Source organism: Tasmannia lanceolata, unplaced genomic scaffold (genome assembly GCF_043159265.1).
Source record: "Tasmannia lanceolata isolate RefF3 unplaced genomic scaffold, GAP_Taslan_0.1 ptg000037l, whole genome shotgun sequence".
Taxonomy (NCBI): Eukaryota; Viridiplantae; Streptophyta; class Magnoliopsida; order Canellales; family Winteraceae; genus Tasmannia; species Tasmannia lanceolata.
Window position 1 is genome coordinate 22,301,925 of NW_027518714.1, and position 27,926 is coordinate 22,329,850.

General features: G+C 39.0%; 2 protein-coding genes and 1 non-coding gene across 3 annotated transcripts in view; all 3 read right to left on the minus strand.

The window, feature by feature from the left end:
- The window catches only part of LOC143860068 (uncharacterized), an 87,121-nt gene that overhangs the window by 39,018 nt on the left and 20,177 nt on the right, over window positions 1-27,926 (minus strand). The window contains exon 7 of the mRNA XM_077370579.1: window positions 17,467-17,523. Coding sequence (XP_077226694.1) covers window positions 17,467-17,523 — 57 coding nt within the window. The remainder of the gene's footprint in view (window positions 1-17,466; window positions 17,524-27,926) is intronic.
- LOC143862537 (uncharacterized) lies at window positions 10,834-13,809 on the minus strand. The gene is made up of 4 exons (XM_077373611.1): window positions 13,654-13,809; window positions 11,660-13,467; window positions 11,365-11,569; window positions 10,834-11,265 (listed from the first exon to the last, which is right to left on the minus strand). The coding sequence occupies exons 2-4, from the start codon at window positions 13,464-13,466 to the stop codon at window positions 10,971-10,973; spliced, it is 2,307 nt and encodes a 768-aa protein (XP_077229726.1). The 5' UTR covers window position 13,467; window positions 13,654-13,809; the 3' UTR covers window positions 10,834-10,970.
- TRNAM-CAU (transfer RNA methionine (anticodon CAU)) lies at window positions 24,040-24,113 on the minus strand. The gene has a single exon. It is a non-coding gene; the product is annotated as a tRNA-Met (tRNA).

Genomic DNA, 27,926 nt, shown 5'->3' on the forward strand with positions numbered 1-27,926 from the left:
ATAAGCTGACCTATAAGGGGTACTATGAGCAGGAGCCGTGAGGGCTATTCCCGCCTTCTAGAGCATCACCGCACCAGTAGTACACTCAACACTTGGACACTTCGTGTGTAAAACGGACATAGTTTGTATATTGGAGGGAACTCACAAATATACAAGTAACTAAGCACCCGGCCAGGCGGACCTCAGCCTTACCCCCTCTATATATTACATTTGTCCTTTGTTTGCATATAGGGACGGACATGTGTTGCACACACATGTGGAGCCTAGAGTTGGGGGCCCTGTCCTATTTGTAAAATAAGGTAGCTCACCTCGTGTGGCTACAAACGCGGTCCTAATACACTCACCAGTCAGTTATGAGTCGAGATCTTCTTGACTCCGCTAGTTTAGACCAGCTCCATACAAACCATTTTCTTATGGTTATTTATAATGTGGGTACATTTTTATATTTCTCTTCTTTCAATTACTAGGAAAATGGAACCAACCTCTTCACAACCGTGTGGGTTACGTATCGAGGATAATGACCGTGTACAGTCTGGTTTTGTTAATGATGCTTTCTCGCAAGCCTCCGGGTTAAGTATTGAAGAAGTTGACGCCCATGGTCTTATTGTGGTTGATGATGGGGTTAATCTAAATGAAGATAATATAAAATGGCCAGACACTGATATGAATGACGAAGATGAGGGTGGTAGTACGCCCAATAAGGCTGCTTGTGAGAATAGTAGTGTGAATAAACCGTTTCTGAACCAAGTGTTTGATGGTTGGATGTGTGCCTATGAATTCTACAATTCTTATGCACTAGCTAGTGGTTTTGGAATACGAAAATCCAGTACAAATAGTTCTAAAAAAACAAATGATGTGACCTCAAGGAAATTTGTGTGTGATAGAGAGGGGGTGAAAAGTATAAGGTACTTGAGAAACATACTCCCTGTTGCTCCTAAGACTTTAAGCAAGCTGTTTTCATTCTTTAGGAAGGCGATCTCATTCTTGAGGAGGGCGACCTCACTCTTGAGGAAGGTGATCTCATTCTTCATGAAGGCGATCTCATTTTCCAGTGCTTTTATGCGTTCTTCGTTTATCCCCTTCTCGCCACGATCTGCACATCCGTTGTTGGACCTTACCTCCCTGCATGTCTCCGCCTCGTCTTCCCAACGAAAAGATTTGCAATTCCGGGCCTCCATGTTATTTAAACATTACATTTCCACTAGTGTTCCAACAACTTTTTCAAAAAAAAAAAGAAGATAACAAGTATGTGAATTGCAAGTTTACTCACAACACATGTCCAAAATGGCCGGCCTTGGTTATTGTTTACGTTGGTCGGAGTGATTCTTCGAACCAGTGGCTGTTTACAATCCCGTAAGTTCGAGTCCAATCCATGGCATGACGTACCACTTGCGTTGCCGGAGGATGCCATGACGTTTCAATACCTAAGTCAATCCAAACAGGGCATTAACTTATGTGATTTTTTTTCTTTCAATCCAAATACGGCATTACAACCTGACCATAATAAGAAGAAGAAAACCAATTTTCTTCACACAGATGGTGAGTTTTAATCGAGCAACTAATGGTGAGTTTCAATCAAGAAACAAACAATGATTAAAGAACAGATACTTAGCAACTTAAGAGTATGTAGATAGTTCTAAAAAAATACAAAATAAACTAACCTGGAAGATCTGACCTAAATCAGATTACAATCACTTAAAAAGGTTAGATGTTCAGTAAACCCCTGCTTTTTTAACAATAAAAAAACCCTATTATCCCTTAGACATCAGAAACAACAATAGGGGGTTTTTATGAAGGTTGAATGGAAAAAAAAATAATAATAATACAAGAAAGGTAGAGAAACCCTAAACAGAAACCTTCAATTGGATAGTATTGACAGGAAAAAAACAGAAAATAATCTAACCTATTTTCCCTCAGAAATCAGAAATAATAATAGGGGGTTTTTATGAAGGTTGAATGTAAAAAAAGAAAATAATACAAGAAGGGTAGAGAAACCCTACACAGAAACCTTCGATTTGATAGGATTGACAGAAAAAAATAAACAGAAAATAATCCAACCTGTTTTCCCTAAGAAATCAGAAATAGAAAATAAACAGAAAATAATCTAACATAAACCCTCGGTTGGAGAGGTTTCAGAGAAAAATAAGACAAAAAATAAACTAACCTGGTGTTTCGTCCTTTTTGGAGACACATTAAGGGTGAAAAACCCATTAAGAGATTCTGAAAAAAGGGTTCTGAAAAACCCATTAAGGGATTTTTTCAAAAAAGGGTTCTGAAACTACTAATAAATCAGAAACAATCTATAGATTTTCTGAATGTTGAATGTAAAAGAAGGGAAATACTATAAACCCTAAAGATAAACCCTCGTTTGGAGAGGTTTCAGAGAAAAAAAACAAAGAAAAAAACTAACCTGGGCCGAGGTGGATCGGAGGGGAAGATACGCACGGGGGCAAGGGGAAGGATTGCGCCTGGTCGAAGATGAGAGAGCTTAAGCAAGCGCGCCTCTTTTTTTTTTTCGTCGAAGAGGATAGGGCGAAACATGAACAATAAAAAACCCTAACTTCTTATCTCGTATACGTTGTAAAAGTGTAACGTAAAAGGGCCCACTTCAAACGACCAATGGGATGCTACTTAAAAACCTTCAGTGCACGAGTTTTTGGTGCGCTTAAGCGCACGTACAACATATACGAGATAAGAAGTTAGGGTTTTTTGTTGTTCCTGTTTCGCCCTATCTTCTTCGACGAGAAAAAAAAGAGGCGCGCTTGCTTAGGCTCTCTCATCTTCGACCAGGCGCCATCCTTCACCTTGCCTCCGTGCGTATCTTCCCCTCCGATTCACCTCGGCACAGGTTAGTTTATTTATTTTATTTTTTTCCTCTGAAACCTCTCCAACCGAGGGTTTATCTTTAGGGTTTATAGTATTTTCTTTTTTTTACATTCAACATTCAGAAAATCTATAGATTGTTTCTGATTTATTAGTAGTTTCAGAACCCTTTTTTGAAACAATCCCTTAATGGGTTTTTCACCCTTAATGTGTCTCCAAAAAGGACGAAACACCAGGCTAGTTTATTTTTTGTTTTATTTTTCTCTGAAACCTCTCCAACCAAGGGTTTATGTTAGAATATTTTCTGTTTCTGATTTCTTAGGGAAAATAGGTTAGATTATTTTCTGTTTATTTTTTTTCTGTCAATCCTATCAAATCGAAGGTTTCTGTTTAGGGTTTCTCTACCCTTCTTCTATTTTTTTTTATTTTTTTTTTTACATTCAACCATCATAAAAAGCCCTATTGTTGTTTCTGATTTCTGAGGGAAAATAGGTTAGATTATTTTTTGTTTTTTTTCCTGTAAATACTATCCAATCGAAGGTTTCTGTTTAGGGTTTCTCTACCTTTCTTGTATTATTTTCATATTTTTACATTCAACCTTCATAAAAACCCCCTATTGTTGTTTCTTATTTCCGAGGGAGAATAGGGTTTTTTTAATGTTAAAAAAGTAGCGGTTTATTGAACATCTAACCTATTTAAGTGATTGTAATCTGATTTAGGTCAGATCTTCCAAGTTAGTTTATTTTGTATTTTTTTAGAACTATCTGCATACTCTTAAGTTGCTAAGTATCTATTCTTTAATCGTTGTTTGTTTCTTGATTGAAACTCACCATCTGTGTGAAGAAAATTGGTTTTCTTCTTCTTATTATGGTTTGGTTGTAATTCCCTGTTTGGATTGAAAGAAAAAAAAATGACATAAGTTAATGCCCTATTTGGATTGACTTAGGTATTGAAACGTAATGGCATCCTCAGGCAACGCAAGTGGTACATCATGCCATTGATTGGACTCGAACTTATGTGATTGTAAACAGCCACAGGTTCTAAGAATCACTCGGACCAACGTAAACAATAACAAAGGCCGGCCGTTTTGGACATGTGCTATGAGTAAATTTGCAATTCGCATACTTGTTATCTATTTTATTTTTTTTTTGAAAAAGTTGTTGGAACACTTGTGGGAATGTAATGTTTAAATAACATGCAGGCCCGCAATTGCAAATCTTTTCGTTGGGATGACGAGGCGGAGACATGCAGGGAGGTAAGGTCCCACAACGGATGTGCAGATCGTGGCGTGAAGGGGATAAACGAAGAACGCATAAAAGCACCGGAAAATGAGATCGCCTTCATGAAGAATGAGATAACCTTCTTCAAGAGTGAGATCGCCTTCCTCAAGAATGAGATCGCCTTCCTAAAGAATGAAAACAGCTTGCTTAAAGTCTTAGGAGCAACAGGGATTATGTTTTTCTTGTACCTTATTCATGTTAAAGCATGAAATGTACTTCTTTCCTTAGTGGACTTTATATGTTTTTTTTCAACTTTTTTTGGAATGTACTTCTTTTATGGGACTTGGCCTTATCCTCCTCTATTTCGTATTGTTGTTATTGTTGTATCCAAGTTGATATTTGCACCCATAAATTTAATTAGCTAGTCATTCCTACCATGTACGTTTGTCGTATTTGATTTTCCTTTGTCTCTTATGCAATTTTCTACATGTATGAATGTTTTTGGTTCCAGGCTTATGATCTATCTTGTCTGTCACTGTCTATGGATGTCGATACTGTGATAAAGTTTTTTGTTTGAAGTCTTATTATTCAGCTTTTTATTAGGGGATGTCAAGGCTGATAAGCTAGCGAATATTATCCTTGATGTCTTTGAGAACAATGCAAGGAACGATGCAGAGAACAGATTATATTAATGTCTTTTAGAACAATGCAGGGAACATATTATATTGTCCTTGATGTCTTTCATTATATTAATGTCAAGGCTGAAAAGCTAGCAAATAAGCTAGCAAATATGATGGCCACCAGAAGTGTAGAGACAGGTTGGAAGACAGCAACAGAAAGGGGTCCTCCTCTGTCAATGCATGAATAATAATTAATCCCATGATAAGGAACATTAATTTATGAGGTGTTGATGGTTAATGGGTGACCTGAAGTACTATCCAACCAGACCATGCACAGCAATTCCCACAGCATAGTGGGTCTCACCATCGCAAAGTGGGTCTCACCATCAGTTGATCCAAACCATTCATTCAATAACCCTGGATTTAAATCAATGAAGTCCCAGAAATAATGCTAAACACACCATCGTAGCCCTAAATAATGTGCATTGTATGTGGTTGAACATTTGCTTATAATAGATTTTTACAGTCCCATCAAGTGGACGGTTCAGATCAATCCAATATGGGACCTACTAACGCCATAGTGGAGGCGCCACATTTAATTACAATGGCTCTGCAGTAGTGGATAAACACACTTATGGGGTCCATATAATTTGATGATCCAAACCGTTTATCTTTTACTTCCCTGCAATGGATGGTCCTTACTCATGTCAAATCCATTTTTATTTTAAATTCTAATGAATTTTTACCAATACAAAACCATAGCGAGGGGCGGATGGACATATTATATGAGGGGGGCTATGAATTGCAACATCCCTTTTCTGGGGCATGGTTGCACATGCATGCTTATATAGTTTAATGGCCCTGACATGCATCCAACTTCTTCGGTAATATAGTCCCCAGTCATAATGAAGGTAGAACAATCTCTACAAAGACACAACAGTCCGAAAGAAGACACCACAAAATCAAGCTTACAGAGAACATATTACTAGACAGATAAGTCCTCCATTCCAAATTTCTTGCATGCCCTACTTAGTTGATTCACAATAGAAAGATACAGGACAAACAGTTTAACTCAATGCCACATGAAACATTTCTCCATCAGGTTACATGTAAGCACAGCATGTTACATCAACTATTTCCTCAATCAGGCTTCTCTTCATTAGGTATTTGAAGTACCTGGATCATTACAACAACAAAAAAACGGAGTAATTACTTATGCTCAGAAAGTAAGAAACTAAAAACGGTTCAAATAAATACATGAGATAGATCATAGTTTACACGTACTCCTCCTATGCGTCTTCCTCTTTCTTTTCGTCGTCATCTTCCTCTTCCTCTACGTCACCTCCCTCTTGGCGCTTTCTTTTAGTCTTCTATTTGCATTCAACATAACAGAATCAATATATAAACATTAACAAATATCACGCCATGTACACATACAAATCGGCATGTAGGCAACAAAACAAACCTAGCCTTTATTTTCACATGTCGACTTATAATGTCCTTTTCCGCCGCAGGATTTGCACGTCTGTTGCTTTGGTTGGGATACAGATGTCTCTAAGCCAGATTTCAGGCGTGTTGGCTTCTTTGGACGGCCCTTGGTCTTCGCAAGTAGTGGGTCTCGAATTGTGATTTCAGGTATTTGACTCACGCACGCCATTGTTTGAATATACTTTGCTACCAACGATTGGTAACTCACTAGCCTCAAATGTAACTTGCTTTTCTTTCTGCTTTTGATTTTCAGCGAAAAGATCACAAAATTCAGTCATCCTGTTAAAAACGTTCTCATCTCTTCCAGGTCCATCAACCAGTCGTTGCCATCTTGAGATTAGGCACCACTTCTGAAACGGATTCACGCTACCACCCACTTGTGGCGATGGACATATTGTACCCCCTACTTGATACATTGCCTGAATAGACCATCTCCTCAACATGTAATGGTCGGGGACCTTTTTCAATTATTTCGTATCCATAATACAAAGGATATGTTTACATAAGATCCCTTCCTTTCAAACTTAGCACAATCGCATTTGACAGTCACTCCATCGGAATCATCATAAAATACCCTACACCATCTGCTCTTCACATCATTTCTGGTACCTACCAAATATTCTTCCACAGCCCCATCCTTGGTCATACTTGCTTTTGAATATTTCGACTTGAAATCTTCTTCGGCTTCCGTTTTACGACGTTGAACCAGTGCCCTATCACATGCAACTAAGTACTCATGCAAGCCAGTTTTGCTATTCAAATATCCATCAAAGAATGCATTCATGCTTTCGCTACGTTGACTCGAAGTCATTCCTGCAGTGAATGTGTTTCGCCAATATGCCGGAACCCAGTGCTCTCGCTTCTCTCACATCCTAGATAACCAATCACTTTCCCCGATTTCATATTTACAAACCAAATCTCGCAACAACTGCTCACAATCCTCAATATTTAAAAAAAAAACCACCGATTATAATCGCGGCTGAAATCACTAGTCGAATCCCTCATCTCTGCAACATGCTCAACCAGATGCCTGTGTATGTGCCACGAACAGAACCTATGACGGGTGTGTGGAAAACTCTTCCAATTGCATTTTTCATGGCTGGATCCATATCAGTTATTATCGCATCATGTGCTTTACCATGAATGCACGTCAACCACTGTTCAAATAACCAACTGAAGGTTTCCTCTGTCTCCTCAGCTAACAGCGCACATCCTAATATGGTCGACTGTCTATGATGATTCACTCCTGTAAACGGTGCAAATGGCAGAGATAACCTATTGGTTTTGTAAGTGACATCAAATACAATGACATCGCTAAATGTCATGTAAGCATCTCTAGCCCTAGCGTCAGCCCAGAACATAGATCGGAAGGTCCCATCCGTATCCAACTCCATCGAGAAAAAGAAATTGGGGTCTTCTGATCTCTTCTTTTGGAGAAGGTTGGCCATTAAGACAGCTTCTTGGCCTATATTGTTCACCCTTTTCCTTCTCAAATAGGAAGCAACTTGATTTGGTGTTACCACACCTGATATTCCATCGTTTGTTGAATTAATGGCCTTTGCAATCCTCGCAGCCGGCATCTGGGTCTCATCGAGACAGTCAATCAAAGTCTTAACACTTTCACTCTTACTTAATCTATTATGGGAACGGAGCATTTGCCTCTTCAGTGGGGAAGTCAGAATGTGAGAATGAATGTCATCAAAGGTGGTCACTACCCACTTCCTATCTCTTAGTTTTATGATCATTTTAGCTTTGCAATTCAATCTGACAGCTCGTCATTCCCTCCTTTCCTTACCATCATCCACTTTCTTCGCCTTATACTTTTCACCCCCTCTCTATCACACACAAATTTCCTTGAGGTCAAATCATTTGTTTTTTTTAGAACTATTTGTACTGGATTTTCGTACTCCAAAACCAGTAGCTAGTGCATAAGAATTGTAGATTTCATAGGCACACATCCAATCATCAAACACTTGGTTTAGAAACAGCTTATTCACACTACTATTCTCACAAGCAGCCTTATTGGGCGTACTATCACCCTCATCTTCGTCATTCATATCAGTATCTGGCCATTCTATATTATCTTCATTCAGATTAACCCCATCATCAACCACAATAAGACCATGGGCGTCAACTTCTTCAATACTTAACCCGGAGGCTTGCGAGAAAGCATCATCAACAAAACCAGACTGTACACGGCCATTATCCTCGATACGTAACCCACACTGTTGCGAAGAGGTTGGTTCCATTTTCCTAGTAATTGAAAGAAGAGAAATATATAAATGTACCCACATTCCATTTCAAAAAAATAAATGTACCCACATTATAAATAACCATAAGAAAATGGTTTGTATGGAGCTGGTCTAAACTGGCGGAGTCAAGAAGATCTCGACTCATAACTGACTGGTGAGTGTACTAGGACCGCATTTGTAGCCACACGAGGTGAGCTACCCTATTTTACAAATAGGACAGGGCCCCTAACTCTAGGCTCCACATGTGTGAGCAACACATGTCCGTCCCTATATGCAAACAAAGGACAAATGCAATATATAGAAGGGGTAAGGCTGAGGTCCACCGGCCAGGTGCATAATTACTTGTATACTGTGAGTTCCCTCCAATATACGAACTATGTCCGTTTTACACACGAAGTGTCCAAGTGTTGAGTGTACTACTGGTGCGGTGATGCTCTAGAAGGTGGGTATAGCCCTCACGGCTCCTGCTCATAATACCCTGTATAGGTCATCTTATATCACATCCACAACAAACCATAGAGAAAGTAACCACAAAACAGGATAATATATGTAAGGGATGAGAGTGGTGTGTGAGCCCTTGTTTTATTTACGCACATATTTGGTGCCCCTGGTAAAAACGATAAAGTTCCCATTTGAAATGATTTTTACCCAAATTCCTATGTCCCCATCAGTCCTAAGATCTCCCATCGGTCGATTCGGTCCTAACCATAGCACTCTAGTAATAACTATGCAGGAAAGCTATTTAAGAAAAAACATCGAATGTAAATCATAAAATATAAACTTGAGCCACAAGGATAAGATGTTCACCTAACTGGTGTAAGCTTCGGCATTGGGAAACCTCCTATTTTTCAAACACAGAAAAGCCCTATTATATTTGCAAAAGCAATGTTAACCTGACATGCTTGCAAACAATGGCCAACTAGTAATACAATGATTTTAATCCGTTCTTATTTCATTCATTTCAAAAATGATTTGGGTCTATTGGTGCTTTTTCATTTTTTTTAAGAAAGTCCTTTGCTGGTCGATTAAAAAATAAAATAAAATTCAAAGTTGTTTAAAGGAATGGTTATTTTCATATGAAATTGGAGTGCAGAAGTTGAGAGGAGAGAATTTCCCATCTACAGCCATCTCTGATTTGGGTTTCATGGGTTCTATCTATGATGTTGGGATAAGTTTAGCATCACTAATAACATAGGAACGCAATATTGAAAAAAAAAAAGACCAATTAACCTATAAAAATAGTGAGTACCTTGGGTAAATTATAGGCTATATGCATATCTTTACACAAGAACAAAAGTATCAGATTCACTAAATAAATCACAGAAAATATTGTACGCAGATTTGGATTAAAAGAACAATAGATGAAAAAAATGAAGATAAAACTCCATTTTTAAGTACAAAATAGAACTTCAAAGAGCAGTCTTTTTAAAGCATACACATTCAGAAGTCTAAAAAAACTCCTGAAGCATTATCAACTTTAATCTTCTATTGGCTAAAGAGAAATACATCACAGCAAGTATAAGAAAAATAAAATAAAAAAATCAGATTTCACCATCATCTCCTTCCTCAATTTTTTCATGGATACTTCAGCCAAAAAAAAAAAAACATGTGTAAAACGAAAAACCCTACCTGAAAACACCATCATCTCCTTCCCCTACCATGAAAACCCCAAACCAAAAAAAAAACCAAGAAAACCACACAAAAAAACCCCATCTGATTTCACTATCATCTCCTTCCTCAATTTTTTCATGGATATTTCATAAAAAAATCAGATTTTCTCCTTTTCTTGATGTATGGAAGGAAAGAAAAAAAAAAAAAAAAGGGTTTGAAGGGAAAAATAAAATAAAATGGTACTAACCTGGGATGAGGGACGCCGTCGGCGAAGGATGGAAGCCATCGGAGGAAATCCGTCGGAGGGAAGCTCAGAAACCAGCAAACCCTAGAGAAGCGTTTTGGGTTTTTTACGAAGAGAGAAGAAGAGGCGCAAACCCTAGAATTTCGAAAGAGTATGCGTTTTGGGTTTTTATCACATACGACATAACGTATTCGTTAGATGTTGGGCGCACTTCAAACGACCAATGGAGAGCTACTTAAAAACCTTCAGCGCACGATTTTTTGGTGCACTTAACTTTTCTCATATATATATATATGTATATAGAGAGAGAGAGAGAGAGAGAGAAAGAGAAAACATTTCCTACACACTTGTGTAGGTAAGTTACCTACGCACTACCCATAGTTGTAAATTCCGTTTCGGTCGCCATTTCGTTTTGGCCACCGAAACGGAATTTCGGTGGGATTTCGGTCATTTCGGTGCATTTCGGTCGAAACTTTTCGTTCACACAAAAAATATATTAAAAAATATGAGAAAAATCCAAAAAAATAAAAAATCAATAGAAAAAGATGAAAAACTAATAAATAGTCCAAAATATGTGTCCCAAAAGGCATATTCATTACTTAAACACATAAAGTCTTGCACAAGTGCAACTGATAGTCTGATACATAGAAAAACATTAAAAAAAAAAGATACATGAAAATGAAACATAGACAATAGCTAGTAGCAACAACTCTCAGTCATCATAACCCGGATGATCATACTCAATGTCTTCTTCGTCGTCGTCGTCGTTGCCGCCGCCGTCATCACCACCTGGACCACCAGTATGGACATCTTCTTCAAGAGGCATGAGAAAGTCGTCGTTGTCGTCCCCGGCCCCAACCACAACAGTAGGTGCTTCAAGATTTTCCCACCCAATGTCTTCCGGCGTGAATATGACATCTTCTTCTTCTGCAACCCAATCCATCATGACATCCAGATGGTCTATACTCAAAGGGTCACTAGTGGTAGATGATTTCCTCAACAAGTCCCTGAAAAGGAAAACATTAAGTTTAATCAATGTCAAAGGTTGAACTTAAAAGCTTAAAGTGATGAGGTGAGAGTTGAAAACATTATATTACGTTGTATACCTTTCTCGAAACTTAAGATTGTAATGGACAAACACCAAGTCATCTAATCTCTGGTGCTCCAACCTATTTCTCTTTGCAGAGTGAATGTGTTCGAAGGTGCTCCAATTCCTTTCACACCCAGTCGCACTGCAGGTCTGACTGAGAATTCTGATCGCAAATGTCTGTAATTCTTCCACGTCACCTCCAAATTGATTCCACCATGCAACTGTAAAGTAACAAATAGTAAATCATTATTTGTTGAGAAACTGAAAGTTAAAATGAATTATACTTAATTAAACAAAAAACTCAAATATACCTGGTCCCAACTTCGTTCGGTTGCGGATTGCAAGCTTCATTCCAAACATACCCTTAGCCTCTCGATAATCCTCAATCTGATTGGTGATGAGGTCTTGTGTACCTTCATCAGGTACCAGTCGAGTGATGCATGCCAACAAGCCTCTGGAGACTTCATTGTGCCTAGAGAAGGTAGGAGTGAAAAAGAGAGCAGGGTTAAGAAAATATCCTGCTGCATGGAGGGGACTGTGGAGTTGCCTATCCCATCTTTGGTCGATGATCCTCCAGATGGGATTGTAATCTAATTTTCTCTTCAACCTCTCCTTGATGTTCTCTTTGGCCTTATCTATAGCCTCATATAGGTAACCCATCGCCGGTTTGTCCTGCCGATCTACCAAGCGCAGCACTCTCACTAAAGGCTCGCTGATGTTTAGAATGTACTTGCATTGGTCCCAAAAAGATTTATCCAACACAGTACTAACTACCCCTTCACTCAGTGGGTGTTGGACAAACCTACTAGTACTATACTCATCAGACACAAACATCTGCTGAAGTGCTTTCCGATTCAACACCAGACTTTGTATGCTAATGAAATTTGTAGCAAATCTGGTTGCAGCAGGGCGGCACAACTCCTTCCCTCCTGTGAACTTCTTCCTCATCAAATTCAAGAGGCTTCCATGGTTGTAGATGAACTTTGTAATCGTTCGAGCCCTCTCAATTGTGGTTGCTATGTGAGGAAATACAGTCGGTTTGCACAGATGCTCCAAGATGAGATCTAAGCAATGAGCTGCGCACGGAGTCCAGAAGAATGTACCAAACGCGGCTTCTAGTCTTTTCCTAGCAGCTTTGTAACTTGGCTCACTGTCAGTTACAAATTGCACCACATATTCCGGATTCACCTCTGCGACAATCTTTGCAAAGATATTGTATAATTCATCGGCATTCTTCACTATGCCAGATGCATCAACGGATTTGAGGAATATGACTCCTTTAGGGCAGTACACCAAAAAGTTGATTAGGGAACGTTGTTTGGTGTCTGTCCATCCATCTGCCATAATGCTACAACCAGTGTATCTCCACGACATCTTAATTTCCTCCAAGTAGTTGTTTACCTCATCCACTGTATTCTTCAAAATGGGACCCCTTAAAGCATGATAAGTAGGTGCCTTATAACCCGAACCCACGGCATTCACAGCGTCAAACATAGGTTGCCAGAAAGGTGAATTGGCAACGTTGAAAGGGAGATTGGCATCGTAGCAAAGCATGCCAACCGCCATGTCTGCTCTATCCATTGTTTCTTTAGTAGCCAAAGCACTTTTAATGCTTGGCTGGGCTCCAGGGGTTGTTCGTGCTGCAAAGAAATTCCTGATCCCTCCTGTGATTCCCTTCTTCTTCCTTTTTGTACCACTCGGTTCTACAAGAACTTCCTTACCTCTTCGTTGAGGGACTTGAGGCAATTGTGTGCCAAGGTCTTCTTCATCCTGCTCTTCTTCTTCGTCTGGTGTGCCATAAAAACCTCCAACCTCTGCTCTGGATATGCTCATCCTAGCCCTTTCTTTTCTCTTTGCATCTAAAAGGTGCTTCATTCGATATTTTACATCTTCAGTCACTTTTTTGCATGATGCTACTTCACCAGGAACAGCCGCTAAATGTTCTTTCAAGCGGGTTATACCTCCACCCGATATGACTTTGCCACAGAATATGCAAGTTATTTTATTTCTTTGACCCGGAACCAATGTACCGTAAGACCATGCCGGGTCATCCGATCTAGCGGGTGCCGAACCAATAGAGGATGCTCCTGCAGAAGGTCCCGAACCCGACCCACTCATTCTGAAATGAAGTAGAAGAAGGGGGAAAATGAATTAGAAGAAAGAAAATTGAAACAAATTACAAAAAAATGAAGTAGAAGGGGACAAATGAAGTAAGAAATAAAAGAAAGGAAATGGAAAGAAATAAAGAGAACCTTGGGGTTGAACTTGAGTTGAAGAGAAGAAGAAAAAATTAGCCTTCACTCACTTGAAATAAGCCTTTGGAAATAGTTCTTGACTTCTTGTAGTGGTAAGTTGAATGTATGCCTTCCCTTTGCTCCAAAATAGACTTGGATTGAGTTGAAGAAGAGGGTAGACTTGTAGGAAATTTAGTAGAATAGATAGTGTAAGTGAAAGTAGAGAAGAGAAGGAGCATCACTTATGTGAAGGTGGAGGAAAAGAAGGTAGGGAAAATGCTATTTATAGAGTTTTTTATTGATTGTGCATTTAAAAATGACTAAAATACCCTTCCCAACAGCTATAAACGGTCACATTTTGAGGTTAAAATGGTCAAAAACCAAAAAGAGCCGTTGCAGGAGCATTGTCGTAAATTCTGCAAGTCAAACTAGCCGTTATGGACGATTTCGGCCGGAATGGAGAATTTCGTCCATTCCGGACGAAATTCCGGATTTCGGAAAATTTCGTCCGGAATGGACGAAATGGAACGAAATTTCGTCCGAAACGAAATTTTGTCAATTTCATTCCGGAATTTGAACGAAACCGGTTCGTTTCGTCCATTCCGGACGAAACGAAACGGTATTTACAACTATGGCACTACCTTAAAATACAGTGGGGGCCCACATTGTTTGGGTGATCCAAACAATTCATTTGAATGGTCCTCACATAGATAGATTGTCCACAAAAAATCAGATCCATAGGATCATCCCAACCCTACGATTTGTGGAGGTAAAATGGACGTGTATAAACCTTCACAAATTAGTCCATTTTTTGCCTCCATAGTTTGAATGGTTAGGATGATCCTATGGATCTGATTTTTTGTGGACACCCTATCTATGTGAGGACCATTCAAATGAATTGTTTGGATCACCCAAACAATGTGGGCCCCCACTGTATTTTAAGGTAGTGATTAGGTAACTTACCTACACAAGTGTGTAGGAAATGTTCTCTCATATATATATATATATATATATATATATATATATATATATATATATATATATATATATATCAGTTATGGATTTTACTACTTGTATGTTTTGTTGTGTCGAAGTGTGCAAATCAATGTTTAAAAACTCATGAAAACTCGGCCAAGGTAAAACAGACTCGACTCAAGTGAGTCAATGATTGACGCAGTCAATTTTCATATAACTCTGGTGAGCCAGAGGAGTATCGATTGACTTGAGGGGGGAACTTTTGGTCTCGAATGAGAACTTGGCAAAGGTAAAACTTAGTCGACTCGAGCGAGTTGATGACTAACTCAGAGAGTATTAATAATTTAAAACAATGGTGCAAACAAATAAGTCACGACACACTGCTATGCATATTGGACATGACACGTGTTTGTGCGTGTGTGTACGCGCGCGCGTCCGTGCAACACTTGCCAACTCAGCATTTCGGCCTCTCATTAGTGGCCATTAGCCATTTGTGATCCATTATCCACTCATGCCAGCATCATTCCAACCTTCAAAACCACTAGACATCTTAGTTTTGGACACAATTTTGTTCTGTCTCTAGTATTGATCAGTGAGATCAGTGGGATGCGACGTACCCATGTTTCGTCACTTTGGGTGCTCTATTTTGAAAAGGAACTACGATCGGAGAAAAAATAATAATTGAAAATTTGAAAAATCAAAAAAATGAAAAATATATTTTGTAGTGAAGAAAATAGGGCATTTAATGTGTGTTTATAGCTTCTATTCAGTTGGGAGTAGAGAGAGAGAGAGAGAGAGAGAGAGAAATCCGTTCACAATGCTAAAAAAAAAAAGCCATTTCAGGGCGGATCTGTAGTTTTTCCATAAAATAATGTGGTTCTAGCCAGAAAATGATGTTTCGCCTTGTTTCGTCCAGTACAGAAGAAACATGACAAAAAAAAAAACCAAACTTCTTTCCAGAATGTTCCAACGGCCCTTCACCAGTACGTCAATTCCAGACGAAACGAAACAGATTTCATAAGTAAGTTATACATGCATGACGGGGATGTAATTCTATGTATATGTCTCTCTTCATGTCTGGTCCCTTGAATGCCTTATTTCCTTCTTTTTTTATGAAATGGTAAACGAATATATTGATAAGGACTGAGATGGTCAAGATACAAGGAGGAGCGAATTATACATCAACAAATCGATATACAAGATAAAACAGAAATCATGGGAGTGGGGAATCAAAGAGAGCTAGTGATTGCTTCAATACACCCTCTCTAGCTAACCCATCCGCTAGTTGGTTAGCTGAGCGCCAAACATGATGGCAGTCAACCTCCAAAGACTTAACCCAGTCATTCATTTCATCAAACCATCACTCAAATCTCCATGGCGGTTTTTGTGGACCTATAAACCATCGAATAACATTCATAGCATCTCCTTCTATCACAACTTTGTTATGATGATGTTTCATAATAAGCTCCAACCCTTGATGAACCGCACGCACCTCCGCTTCAGAGGCATCTGCCACCCCAATTGACCCCACAAAAGCCCAAAGAACTTCGCCACCTGCATTTCTAAGAACACCCCGCACACCTACAGGACTAGGGTTCTCCAAAATTGAGTGATTAAAATTAAGCTTTACGAAATCTTGTGGAGGAGGCTCCCATTCTTGTGAAGGCTTATGCTTGCTTTCACCACTATCACATAAATCCTTCCACCTTTCCCATAAGTCGTAGGCTGACACAAACTTAAATTGAGGTAGCGATTTTACCCAAGAGATCACTAGAGCAATCATTTTGATAAAAAGATAAGAAGGGCTCTTTGATTTGCCTTTAAAAACCCTAGCATTTCTCTCCGTATTTCCTTTATTCCTTCCCTTTTTCCATTTGTGTTACTTTTGTACACTTTTGTGAATTGACTGGTGATTTTAGGGTAGATTTACAGCCTAACCATGACCATGTCGTCCCACATCAGTCACTCTTGACTATTGAGAACAGTAATCAAATCATTGTCACAAAATTCCCCTAAAGCATGGTTTAAAATTTTGGTCGAAACATTTCGCTACAGCCGAAATATTTCAATTTCGTAAGTTACTGAAACGAAATCCACTTGGAGTTGGAAAATACAAAATTTCGTCCGAAATTTTGGAATTTTGCCCAAATCATTCGGGATTTAATTAATGTTTCGGTCGAAATATGCGAAACATACAACTTTTCTGATAAAAAAAAAATCTTTTTAATAGAAATCTTGACAAAAATCAACTTCACTCGTAGAAAAGAGAAAAACTACGAGATTCCTTTAAGGTATTTCTAAAAAGACAAAAAAGAAGAAGAAAAATCAGCAGTGAAGATTCTAGTTGGGATCTCAGTCGTGATTCATACTGAAATGTTTTCATGATTTTAAAAGATTTTAGCTAAAATTTCCTACCGGAACCGAAATTTAAAACCTTGCCCTAAAGCCCCTTTCCAACAATTAGAGAAGCCCATATGATGACTGATCACACCATGATCTCTTTCTCTTCCCTATCCTTGAGTTCAAAAAAATATTGATTTAAACAACTTATGTATTCTTATAATGACCCAAAGGTAAGGGGGCATAACTTCCATACAAGACTAGAGGACAATTCAAGCTAATCTAGTTGGTTATGGAATTGTAGGATACTTCTGAGTGGGAACTTTCTATCGACTGGCTTCTACAAATGGGAAGAATCCCCATAGAAACATACAAAACTTCAACAAAATGTAGACAGTATGAAACATTGAACGTTAACAAGCAAAAACAATTATAACAACAATGGATTTACAAGGAAGACAACATCATTCAAAAAAGAAAAGAAAGAATATCACGAATACAAAATTTCTGCCTTCTATTCCACAATTAAATAAAATTAGGATGTCAGCCAAAGATAACCAAGGAGATACCGTAGAAAGTGTGCCGCGTTGAGCTTCTGGAGGAATCTCAAACTCTAGTTCTGGAATCTGCAAATTTATAAATAAAAAGGTCAAAATGGTCCACCAAATACGAATGAAAGCAATATGGAGAGGAGAAGAAAGATAAGCAAGTTATCAACAATCTTTCAAGTTTAATTGGAGATTAATAAAAACTAGTATCAAAGAAGAAGAAGAAATAGAGCGAAAAATGGATCCAAGAAGAAGATCAATTAGAAGATGAAGAGAAATACGATAAACCTTAAATCACAAAGAAAACAAAAGCAATAGCCAAGAAAAGTCCCCTTTTCTCTCTTTTAGTCTTTTTTAGTATATATGAATGTACTACGTTCAATGCCCTCTCCACATGAATTTCCGTATAAACTAAAGTTACTGAAGTGCACCCGTAGGTTCAATGCCCACTCCCCTTTGCACCTGTTTTTTTTTTTTGGGCGGCCCAGTGCACGACGCTCCCGCCATTGCGGGGTCTGGGGAGGGCTAGATGTACGCAGCCTTACCCCTACTTTGCAGAGAGGCTGTTTCCGTGTCCCCTTTGCACCCGTAAGTTATTTAACTAAAAAAGAGAAAGATGCCCCTACTTGCAATCATTAACAAATTAGCCCTCTTTTAGCGGCCAAAACCACAGCAACCACGACTCATTTCACACCAAATTTGATACATAGGTAGGGACTACTTGGTGATGATCTCCCACTCCAAGTTTCAACTCATATGCTCCAACGTGGGTGCCACAGTGGTATTATGAGGTTAGGCCAGATTTTGGGAGTGCGACGTAAATCAGCCCTGTATTTCTCTTCTTCTTCCTTTATTTTTTTTGAAAGGTTGGATTGTGTTTCTTCTTGCCTTGGTTGAAGGCATGTATTAGCTTAATTTGGGTCAACCAATTCCACAACAAATTTAGCCACCTCACCACCACTATCTTCAACCTTGCCTTCTCAACGATGCCCTGATATCCTTTTCCGAATGAGTAAGACAAAACTAAAAGACCAGGCTAGCACAGGCATAAAAAAGAGCAAAGAGTAAAGAAAATGGAAAATAACAAAAATACAATATAGGTATCGCATGCCAAACCATCATCCTTGTGCAATATACACCATAATAAGCTAACGAGTCGATGGAGGAGTCTACTTGATGCAGGTGTATCCGTTGAGATGCCTCAATATGTCCAGATCATAGATCCGAAGGCCCAGAATGTCGATCGGATTGACGAAATCTCTGAGGATTATCTTAAAAGGACTGATCACCCTAAGGTTGATAGGAGATCAGAAAAGGATTCGAAAATAAAAGTCTGTGAGTGCTTCATGAAGATTAAGTTCATGGCTAAGTTGTAATTTTCCCTTTCTTTTTGAGCATTTAGTTAAATTAGGAGTTGAATTTTAAGTTGGGTTGGAAGTCCAAGTCATGGAAGATTGACTTTATTAATTTAAATTTGTAAGTTCTAGTCAAAGTAGGAAAGCAGTCCTAGTTTCAATAGGACAGTGTTAAGTTGTGGTAGAGGTAGGAAGTTGACGAGTTTTCTATAAATATGGTATTTGTAGACGTTTCTCTATCATCATCTTAATTCTGAAATAAACATTGCGAAAATAATATGTGGCCCTAGTATGGCAACCCGGGAAGAGAGGGAGGGGGGTTGAATTGGGTTTTATAAAAACTTTTGCTCTCGTTAATTAGGAATTAAAACTAGGGAGCAAATTAAACAATAAATCCACAAAGAAGATAAAAACTCAAATGCGCGGATAAATGAGAAATAGAGAGAGGAAAGTGTGCACTGGGATTTATAGTTGTTCAGTCCAAACCGGTCCTCCTCCACTCCACCAAGACACCTTGATGGCTTCACTACGCAATCTTCTTAAGGTGAATATGAACCCTTTACACAGAACGTGGCTCCGCGCCTCATCACTTGCCGACGGAGAAGGGTACTGCGTCTCCCAACACTTCCCTCAGGAGAGGCTATGCGTCTCCAAACACTTGCCAAATACAATAAGAAGAAAGGAAGAAATACCTCTACAATAGGCTAATACACCTCTTCAAAACAATGCTTCTTCTCAAGGATGAATATACAAATTTTCCCTATGAATATGTTCTTCAAAATAGAATGCAAGTTGTAGGCTTTGAAGAAGAGAAAACAAGTAAACAGTGGAAAACGGACTCTACAAGTATGATTAAATTTTCCAAGTGTAAAAAATGATTTTTCCAAGTGTAAAAGTTGAGTAAAAACGTCATTTTATGTTGTATATATAGCCACAATCAAAATATGACCGTTTGGTGGCATCTAGGTAATTTTTAGGGAAAAACAAAAATGGCTGTTATAGCCTTCAAAAGCTATATTCATGTGTCCAGACGTCTGGCCAGATGTTTGAAACATGAACCAGAGAGGGAAATTCTATCCGTTAGAAACAGATGATGTTACATATGTCTGGGCCATCATGTGTCCCCCAGAGCTTTTTATTCTTTGGGCCATTTTGTTTCCCACTTCTTGAATTATTCAAAATAAGTTTAGGGGGATATCTTAAACATATTTGAGACTTTGAAACACTTCAAAAAAAGTGGTTTTGAAATCACTTGAAATTTTTGAATTTGCAAACCACTTGAAGTTGATCTCCAATACATTCTAACCATTTGATCTTCTACTTCTTCTTTTCAATTCTCTTCCATTCGTGGATCTTCTAAGGCATCTTTAGCAATTTATTGATACTCCATTTAGGCTTTGTTACCTTGATCCAGGCTCTCTTGACATTGATCAAATGTACACATCTACAATCTTAATGAACAAACTCATTAGTACACAAAATCACTTTGGAATCATCAAAACAAGATGGGATTGCCAAGGGTTGAACATTTGGGCTTACACATTGATTGCAAGTTAAGCTTCCTGTGCTGTTTTTTCTACGTAGAAAACCAATTTCAGTTCCTGAGAAATCAAAACGATCTTCTTCTTCATCCCCTTCCTGCTGCTTGGATTCAACAGCAAAAACCACTGCAACCAGCTTTTCCTTAATTCCTGCTTCTCATACATCCAGCCGATTAACCCCAAACCTCAGCCAAGATCATCACCTAAAAAATCAGCTAACAGTCACTGTATTTCACCACGTCCAAAACCGATCAGACCCCTATTTACATCCCAAACCAGATGCCCATCCTTTTTTCAAAAACCCACCACTCGAGAACCCATCTTGGTGCCCTTTTATCAACAGATCACCAACACAAACCAGCCCCTTTTCTGCCATGAAACGTCATGTTCTTCTAACTGAGAGTCCAGCCATCACTTCCAAGTCCATCCTAAACCTGTCGATCGAAACCTTCTGCTTCATCGCAACAAAACAAACCCAGAGGATCTGCAGGTTTGCGCAACAGCAACCTGATTTACTGATTCTAACACATTTTTCCCCAACCAATTACAAGTTAGTTTTCTCCCAGCCCAAACCGCAATAAAAGCAGAAAACCTCTTTTCTCTAATCGATCACCATCACATCTAATTTCAGACCCTTGAAACCGCCCCTTCTCATTCACTGTAACCGATTCCCATCGTTCCCCCACCCAACCTTTTCTTGCTTCACCAACCACTTGCATCCTCCAAGAATCCCAACCACTCCAAATGATTCTTGGCTTTTTAAGAATCCCTTATATTGCCAACATTGGCGGGAGCCTCGTGCACTGGGCCGCCCTTATATTGCCAACCGCAACACCACTTTAACCGATTCATGCGTCCCAACAGCCACCACAAGTTCTTCAATCCTCAAGAACTTCAACCCAGCCGAATACTCCTAACTCATCTACATTGTTGGCACCTTCCATCAACTTCACCTTTACACTGTAAAACCTTCCACCCCCATATGATCCCTAATTATATTGTGTACTTTTCTTTAGAAATCGTCACTTCCAACCATTCCAACCGCACTTTCATCCATTTCAACTGCCCTTTCTACAGTCCCAACTGTCTTTTTCAACCCTTTTCCCTTAAAATCATAACCCTTTCTTCCCTTTCCCTCCATTCAATCTTTCATGTGTTACCAGGAACCTAAAAGCTTCTGCTACCTCACTACTTCCCTATGATTATGATAGAAAGAACATCTAACACCAAGTACGTGTTAGGTTTTCCACCCAATAGCTTAACACTGCTCCGGATAGCATGAACTTCAACCTTCGCTGCATCAGGGCCAATACAGGAACCCACAAAAGACAATATAGTTATGTCGTGAGGATCAAAGAATTTCAATGTTAAACAGTTCCCAATCCACTACCCATACAAAGTGGAGAAAATCATGGATTCAGAAGCTCAAACCTTGTTGATATCATCTTCTAGTTATGAACTCCAGCCAACACAACTTTGATCTTGAAATCTTGGTGCGGATTCCAAAAACTTATTTACACTTCAAGAGGCCTGAATCTTCAGCCTCTAATGTGGAATGGAACGTGGATTCAGAGTTCAAACCTTGCTGTGAACTCCAGCCAACAAAAGTTTGATCTAGAAATCTTGGTGTTGATTCCAAAAACTTATTAACACTTCAAGAGGTCCGAATCTTCAGCCTCTAAAAATAATTTCCGAGGCCACTCTCCCCTGTTCAAACAGGGTATGTGATGATAAGCGTAGGTTTATTTCAAGAATCTTCTGTATCCTGAATCATGTATCTTTCTCATTCTTCTAGTATGGATTTCTGAGATGGAATTCAACACCAAAAGAAATTATGGATTTTGGATTTGCAACCCACGCACTTTGCAAACAATCCCATGGTCAATAAATCACAAAAAATCATGCTTTGGTTGTTGAATCAGATAGAAAAGAGTTCGACTCTTTCCTGTTTGGTTCAGAATTTCAGATCATGTTCTTGATAAGATTCAAGCCCCGCAAACTTGATTGGATTAAGAAAAATGAAAATCCAAAGATCTAAACTCATGGATAAAAGGCAGTATTCTTTAAATTGTTGAACTAAATCAACCCAAAAATTCGATGAACGGCCTACTCTAAATTCCTACGATTTTTATTTTTTTTGAATGGTAAAGGTATCATTAGATAAAGAGGAAGACCGAGATGATCCACGCCGAAAAGGAGAACAAGGAGAGAGAACAATACAAAAGGCTAGGAAAAGAAAATACAATGAGAAAAGTAGAAAAAATTTCAAGGGGGGCAAAAAATTAAACATCTCTAGACCCAATCTTCCAACCCCTTCCCGCGCTAAACTGTCGGCTTCACTATTAGCTGATATCCTGACATGACTAAAAGTGATTGAGGTTCCTTCTATCTGATCTTGGATCTCGTCAAAAAGATGCGCAAATCTCCAAGGAGGCACAACCGTCCCTCTAAGCCAACGAATCGCATTTAAGAGTCCCCTTCTACAATCGTGGTGTTCAGTAAGGCTCGACATAGGGATTTTGTTCCTTGAAATGCCGCTCTAACTTCTGCTTCACTGGCATCTGAGGATCCTAAAGGTCCCGAAAAAGCCCAAATGAGTCGTCCACTAGAATCCTTCAGTACCCCACCAATACTTACAGGGCCGGGGTTACCCAAACCTATGTCACAAATATCGTTCTCGGGATTTTCTCGATAAGGAAAATCTCGGGATAGATTAACTTTTTTTATATATTTTAGGGTTTATATTGGGAAAAAGGTAAAGTGATTTTTTTTTTTTTGGGTTAATTTTCCCCAGCACTTTACCTTTTGTCTCCCATGGAATTCTCACCCAACCTAGCACCAACTTGGGAAATTTGGATGGGAATACCCAGGAAATGCCAAACCTGGATAAGATGCAACCGCATACCAATTTGGCTACCTTACAATGCATAAAGATGTGGTCCATGGATTCTCCATCTTGGACGCACAAAGTACAATGATTTACTAACCACATATGACATACCCCTTTTACGTAGGAAGTCGATCGTCTGAATTCGACCTCTACAAACCGACCAACTAAATAGGCACACTCTTGGGGGAGCCTAGGTCTTCCACGCTTTTGCTTCAATGGAGGAAATAGATGAAGGCACTAGTTGAATGTAGAATATATATATATATATATATATATATATATATATATATAGAGAGAGAGAGAGAGAGAGAGGGAGGGAGGGAGGGAGGGAGGGAGATGGGGGGATTTCACCAAATGGCATTTCGCTGCTAACTTTTGCACGAGAGAGCAGCCACCTAAGATGAATACATGAATAAGATAAAGGTATGAATAAGTCAGATACTTGTGACTCTCCGTGAAATAGTATCTCTCTTCAAAAAAAAGATGTCGTTTTTACCTACACAGAAAAAAAAATTAAATTAACAAAGAAAAAAAATATTTTGTTGCGAATGAACAAGATATTGAGGAATTGTCGATATGTAAGATCATGAATATTGATACGGGTCTTTTCTGCATAAAAAGGGAATCTTTTGTAACAATTGTTACCAGAAGTGATTATTTCTCCAGACCCAAATAATTCTTCTTTTTTTATATAAAGGTCGTCGATTTGACATTACTGTATTATGATAAATAATTCGGATAGTTGAGCCCCATAGTGTAGTGGTTCTATCTTCCCTCTTCTTTTCCTCCCATCCCAAAACAAAAGATGTTGCGAAGACGGGATTTGAACCCGTGACCTCAAGGTTATGAGCCTTGGGAGCTACCAAACTGCTCTACCCCGCACCGAAGAACTGGGAACTAATAGATGAACAGGGATTAGATCTGCCCCTCCACCATGTTCTATACAAATAGAATAACCCATTTATACAGGATGGTAAAGGGGAATCGGGGGAATAAATATGCGTCTACAAATAATTGAAATTCAATTTCTTGCTCTGTATCTTCAATTTTTGGAAACTTCTGAAGTTCTTCCATCAAGTCTTGATCAATGAACCTAAAAAATCCCTCAAATTGTATCTGACTACATAGTTATAGTTATATTCTATATATAATTATTACCTATGCATATGGTATTATTTTGCATTTTTGAAATTTGATTTGAATCAAAAACAAAATTGTAGTGCTAATGACTACTAATAAATAAGGGCGGCCCAATGCATGAGGCTCCCGACAGTGCGGGGTCCGGGAAGGGCTAGAAGTACACCCAGCCTTACCCCTACTTTGCAACAAGGTTTTAAATTTCAGTTTCGGTACCCATTTCGGACCCCACCGAAATCCGAAATTTCGCATTCTCAAAATTTCGGACCGAAATTCCAAAATTTTGCAACATTTTTTTTTTTTAAATGGCATTTTGGAATTTCGCGAAATTTCGAATTTTTGGAAATTTCGGATTTTGGCCTAAATTTAAAACCATGCTTTGCAGAGAGGCTGTTTTCGTGACTCGAACCTGTGACCACCAGGTCACAATGGAGCAACCTTCTCGCCCTCTGTGACTACTAATAAATGAAATATTAAAAGTCACCAGTACCACCATAGATATTCTGATCGTTATCAGAAAATTACCATACATTTGCCTTTTCTTGAATGAATACCAGGATGATGAGGATTGTAGGTCCTAAAATATCCCTAAGAACAATTAAAAAAATATCCCTAGAAGTTCTATTGGGCAAATATGCCTCTTATTGGGCCTACAATCCTCATCACAGGATCCTCTGTTGATTCTTCCTTATTTTCCGCCTCTTGTTCTTCCAAATCCTTCTTTTCAGCAGATTTCTTCTTATTCATTATTCATCTTAGGTGGCTGCTCTCTCGTGCAAAATTCAGCCATGAAATACTTTTCCACGAAATTCCCTAGCAAATCCCTATATATATATATATATATATAAGAAAAGTGTAGCTACACGTACGGGTAGCTAACTTAGCTACTCCTTTGGCTTAAAATACAGTGGGCCCCACATTATTTCCGTGGTGCAAACCATTCACTTGATGGGCCCTCACATAGATAGGGTGTGCCCAAAAAATCAGCTCCATAGGATCTTCCCAACCCTACAATTTGTGGAGGCAAAAATGGACGTGTAAAATCCTTCACAAATCTGTCCATTTCTGCCTCCACAGTTTGAAGGGTTGGGATGATCCTACGGAGCTGATTTTTGGGCACACCCTATCAATGTGAGGGCCTATCAAATGAATGGTTTGGATCACCCAAACAATGTGGGCCCACTGTATTTTAAGCCGTCGGTGTATCTAAGTTAGCTACACGTATGTGCAGCTTCACTTTCCTCATATATATATATATATATATATATATATATATATATATAGAGAGAGAGAGAGAGAGGAAAAGGATTGTAAGGTCGAGCGTACCAACCTTACGGTACGCTCGAGTGCCCAATCACATGGGTCCCACATTTTTTTGTGGTGATCCAAAGCATTCATTTGCAAGGCCCTATCATAGATAGGGTGTGTACCAAAAATCAACTCCATTGAATCATCCTAACCCCTCCAAAGTGGAGGGCAAAAATGGGCAGATTTGTGGACAAATAGTGTCTGTCCATTTTGACCTCCACAAATGGATGGGTTAGGATGATCCTATGGAGCTGATTTTTGGTACACACCCCATCTATATAAGGGCCTTTCAAATGAATGCTTTGGATCATCCTAAAAATGTGGGCCCACATGTGATTGGGCACTCGAGCGTACCGCAAGGTTGGTACACTCGAGCGTACCGCAAGGTTGGTACACTCGAGCGTACAATCCTTTTCCTCATATATATATATATATATATATATATATATATGAGGAAACTGTTGGTGAGCTTAAGCGCACCAAACTTATGGTGCGCTTAAGCTCCCCAATCACATGGGGGCCCACTTTTCTGTGGTGATCCAAACCATTCATTTGCAAGGCCTTATGATAGATAGGGGGTGTACCAAAAATCAACTCCATAGGATCATCCTAACCCCTCCATTTGTGGAGGACAAAAAATGGGCAGATTTGTGTCTGTCCATTTTTGTCCTTCACAAATGGAGGGGTTAGGATGATCCTATGGAGCTGATTTTTGGTACACCCCCCATCTATGTAAGGGACTTTCAAATGAATGCTTTGGATCATCCTAACAGAGTGGGCCCCCATGTGATTGGGCGCTTAAGATGACCATAAGTTTGGTGAGCTTAAGCGCACCAACAGTTTCCTCTATATATATATATATATATATATATATATATATATATATATATATATATATATATATAACGAAGAAAACAATCCAAGTCTATCACTGATCACGATAAGACTTTGAATTCATCCAACGCACTTCCTGAGAATTCTTGTGAACTATATTCACTGCACATATATAACGAAGAAAACAATCCAAGTCTATCACTGATCACGATAAGACTTTGAATTCGTCCAACGCACTTCCTGAGAATTCTTGTGAACTATATTCACTGCACATTCCAATTCTACAAACTTACACCTTCAAAGAGGAGAAATCAACAAGTCAATTTCAAGAAGATAAAATTTTCTTTTATTCCAAATGCTCTGTCATACTTTCTTTCCTATTTATAACAAGTCAAAACAAAACCCTACAAACCCATGGTTTCCTATAAAGGAAACAAATACTGATGGCAACCTATGATTTGTGGACACGCCCATTTCTTAGCATAGACCCGTGTCGACACGGACACATGTGTGGACACATATTGAAACGGTTTTAGACACTCCCAGCCCCTTTTTCGTTGAAAGTTATATCTTTTACGATTTCTTATGTATCACTATATAGTTTTAGGAGGGATGATAGATGCAAGGGAGCCCTTGCATAAAGAGCCTGAAAAGGGCCCTTGATTGGTTCCAAATCATTAAGTGTAACTGAATTTACTTTTTCAACTGATTTGAAACGGTTACACTTAATGACGTGGAACCAATCAAGGGCCCTTTTCCAGATCTTCATGCAAGGGCTCCCTTGCATCTATCATTGCTCATAGTTTTAGATATTTTACCTCATTAATTTCCTTACTTTTTCTGCTACTAGTGTTGTTGAATGCTGACTCATGAACTACTTTTTCTGCTACTTGCTGCTATTGACAGACTGCAAAGATACTTTTACCGCTGCAGACTGCTTAATAATTACTTTTTCTGCTAACTTTTACTGAGTGCTGACTGATGCTTGTCATAGCTGTCTGTCAACTGCTGCTCACACAGAACCGCAAACTCCCCATCTCTCTCACAAAAACCCACGCTTCCCATCTCTCTTACCCCCTAACAACACTTACTTTAATTTTCTCCCGACACAAAACCCAAATGCTCTGTTTGGTTGTTTGAAGTTGGGTGGGCGATTAGTAGAAGTGGTCAAAGGGGAGAAGACAAGCATGGAAGATTGGGAGAAGAAATGCGGAAGATTGGTACCGTGGTGTTTGGTTACACGGAAATCCGCGAGAAGATTAGCGGAAGATGTGGGGTGCCATTACCAAAATGAAGGGTGGAAGAGAGGGAAAGGGAGAAAAGAGAATAAGACAAGAACTTCTTGAGATCTTCTCCTCAAACTCAATCAAAATGGTGAAATTTGGGGAGAAGATTATGGGGGGAAACATCTCCGCC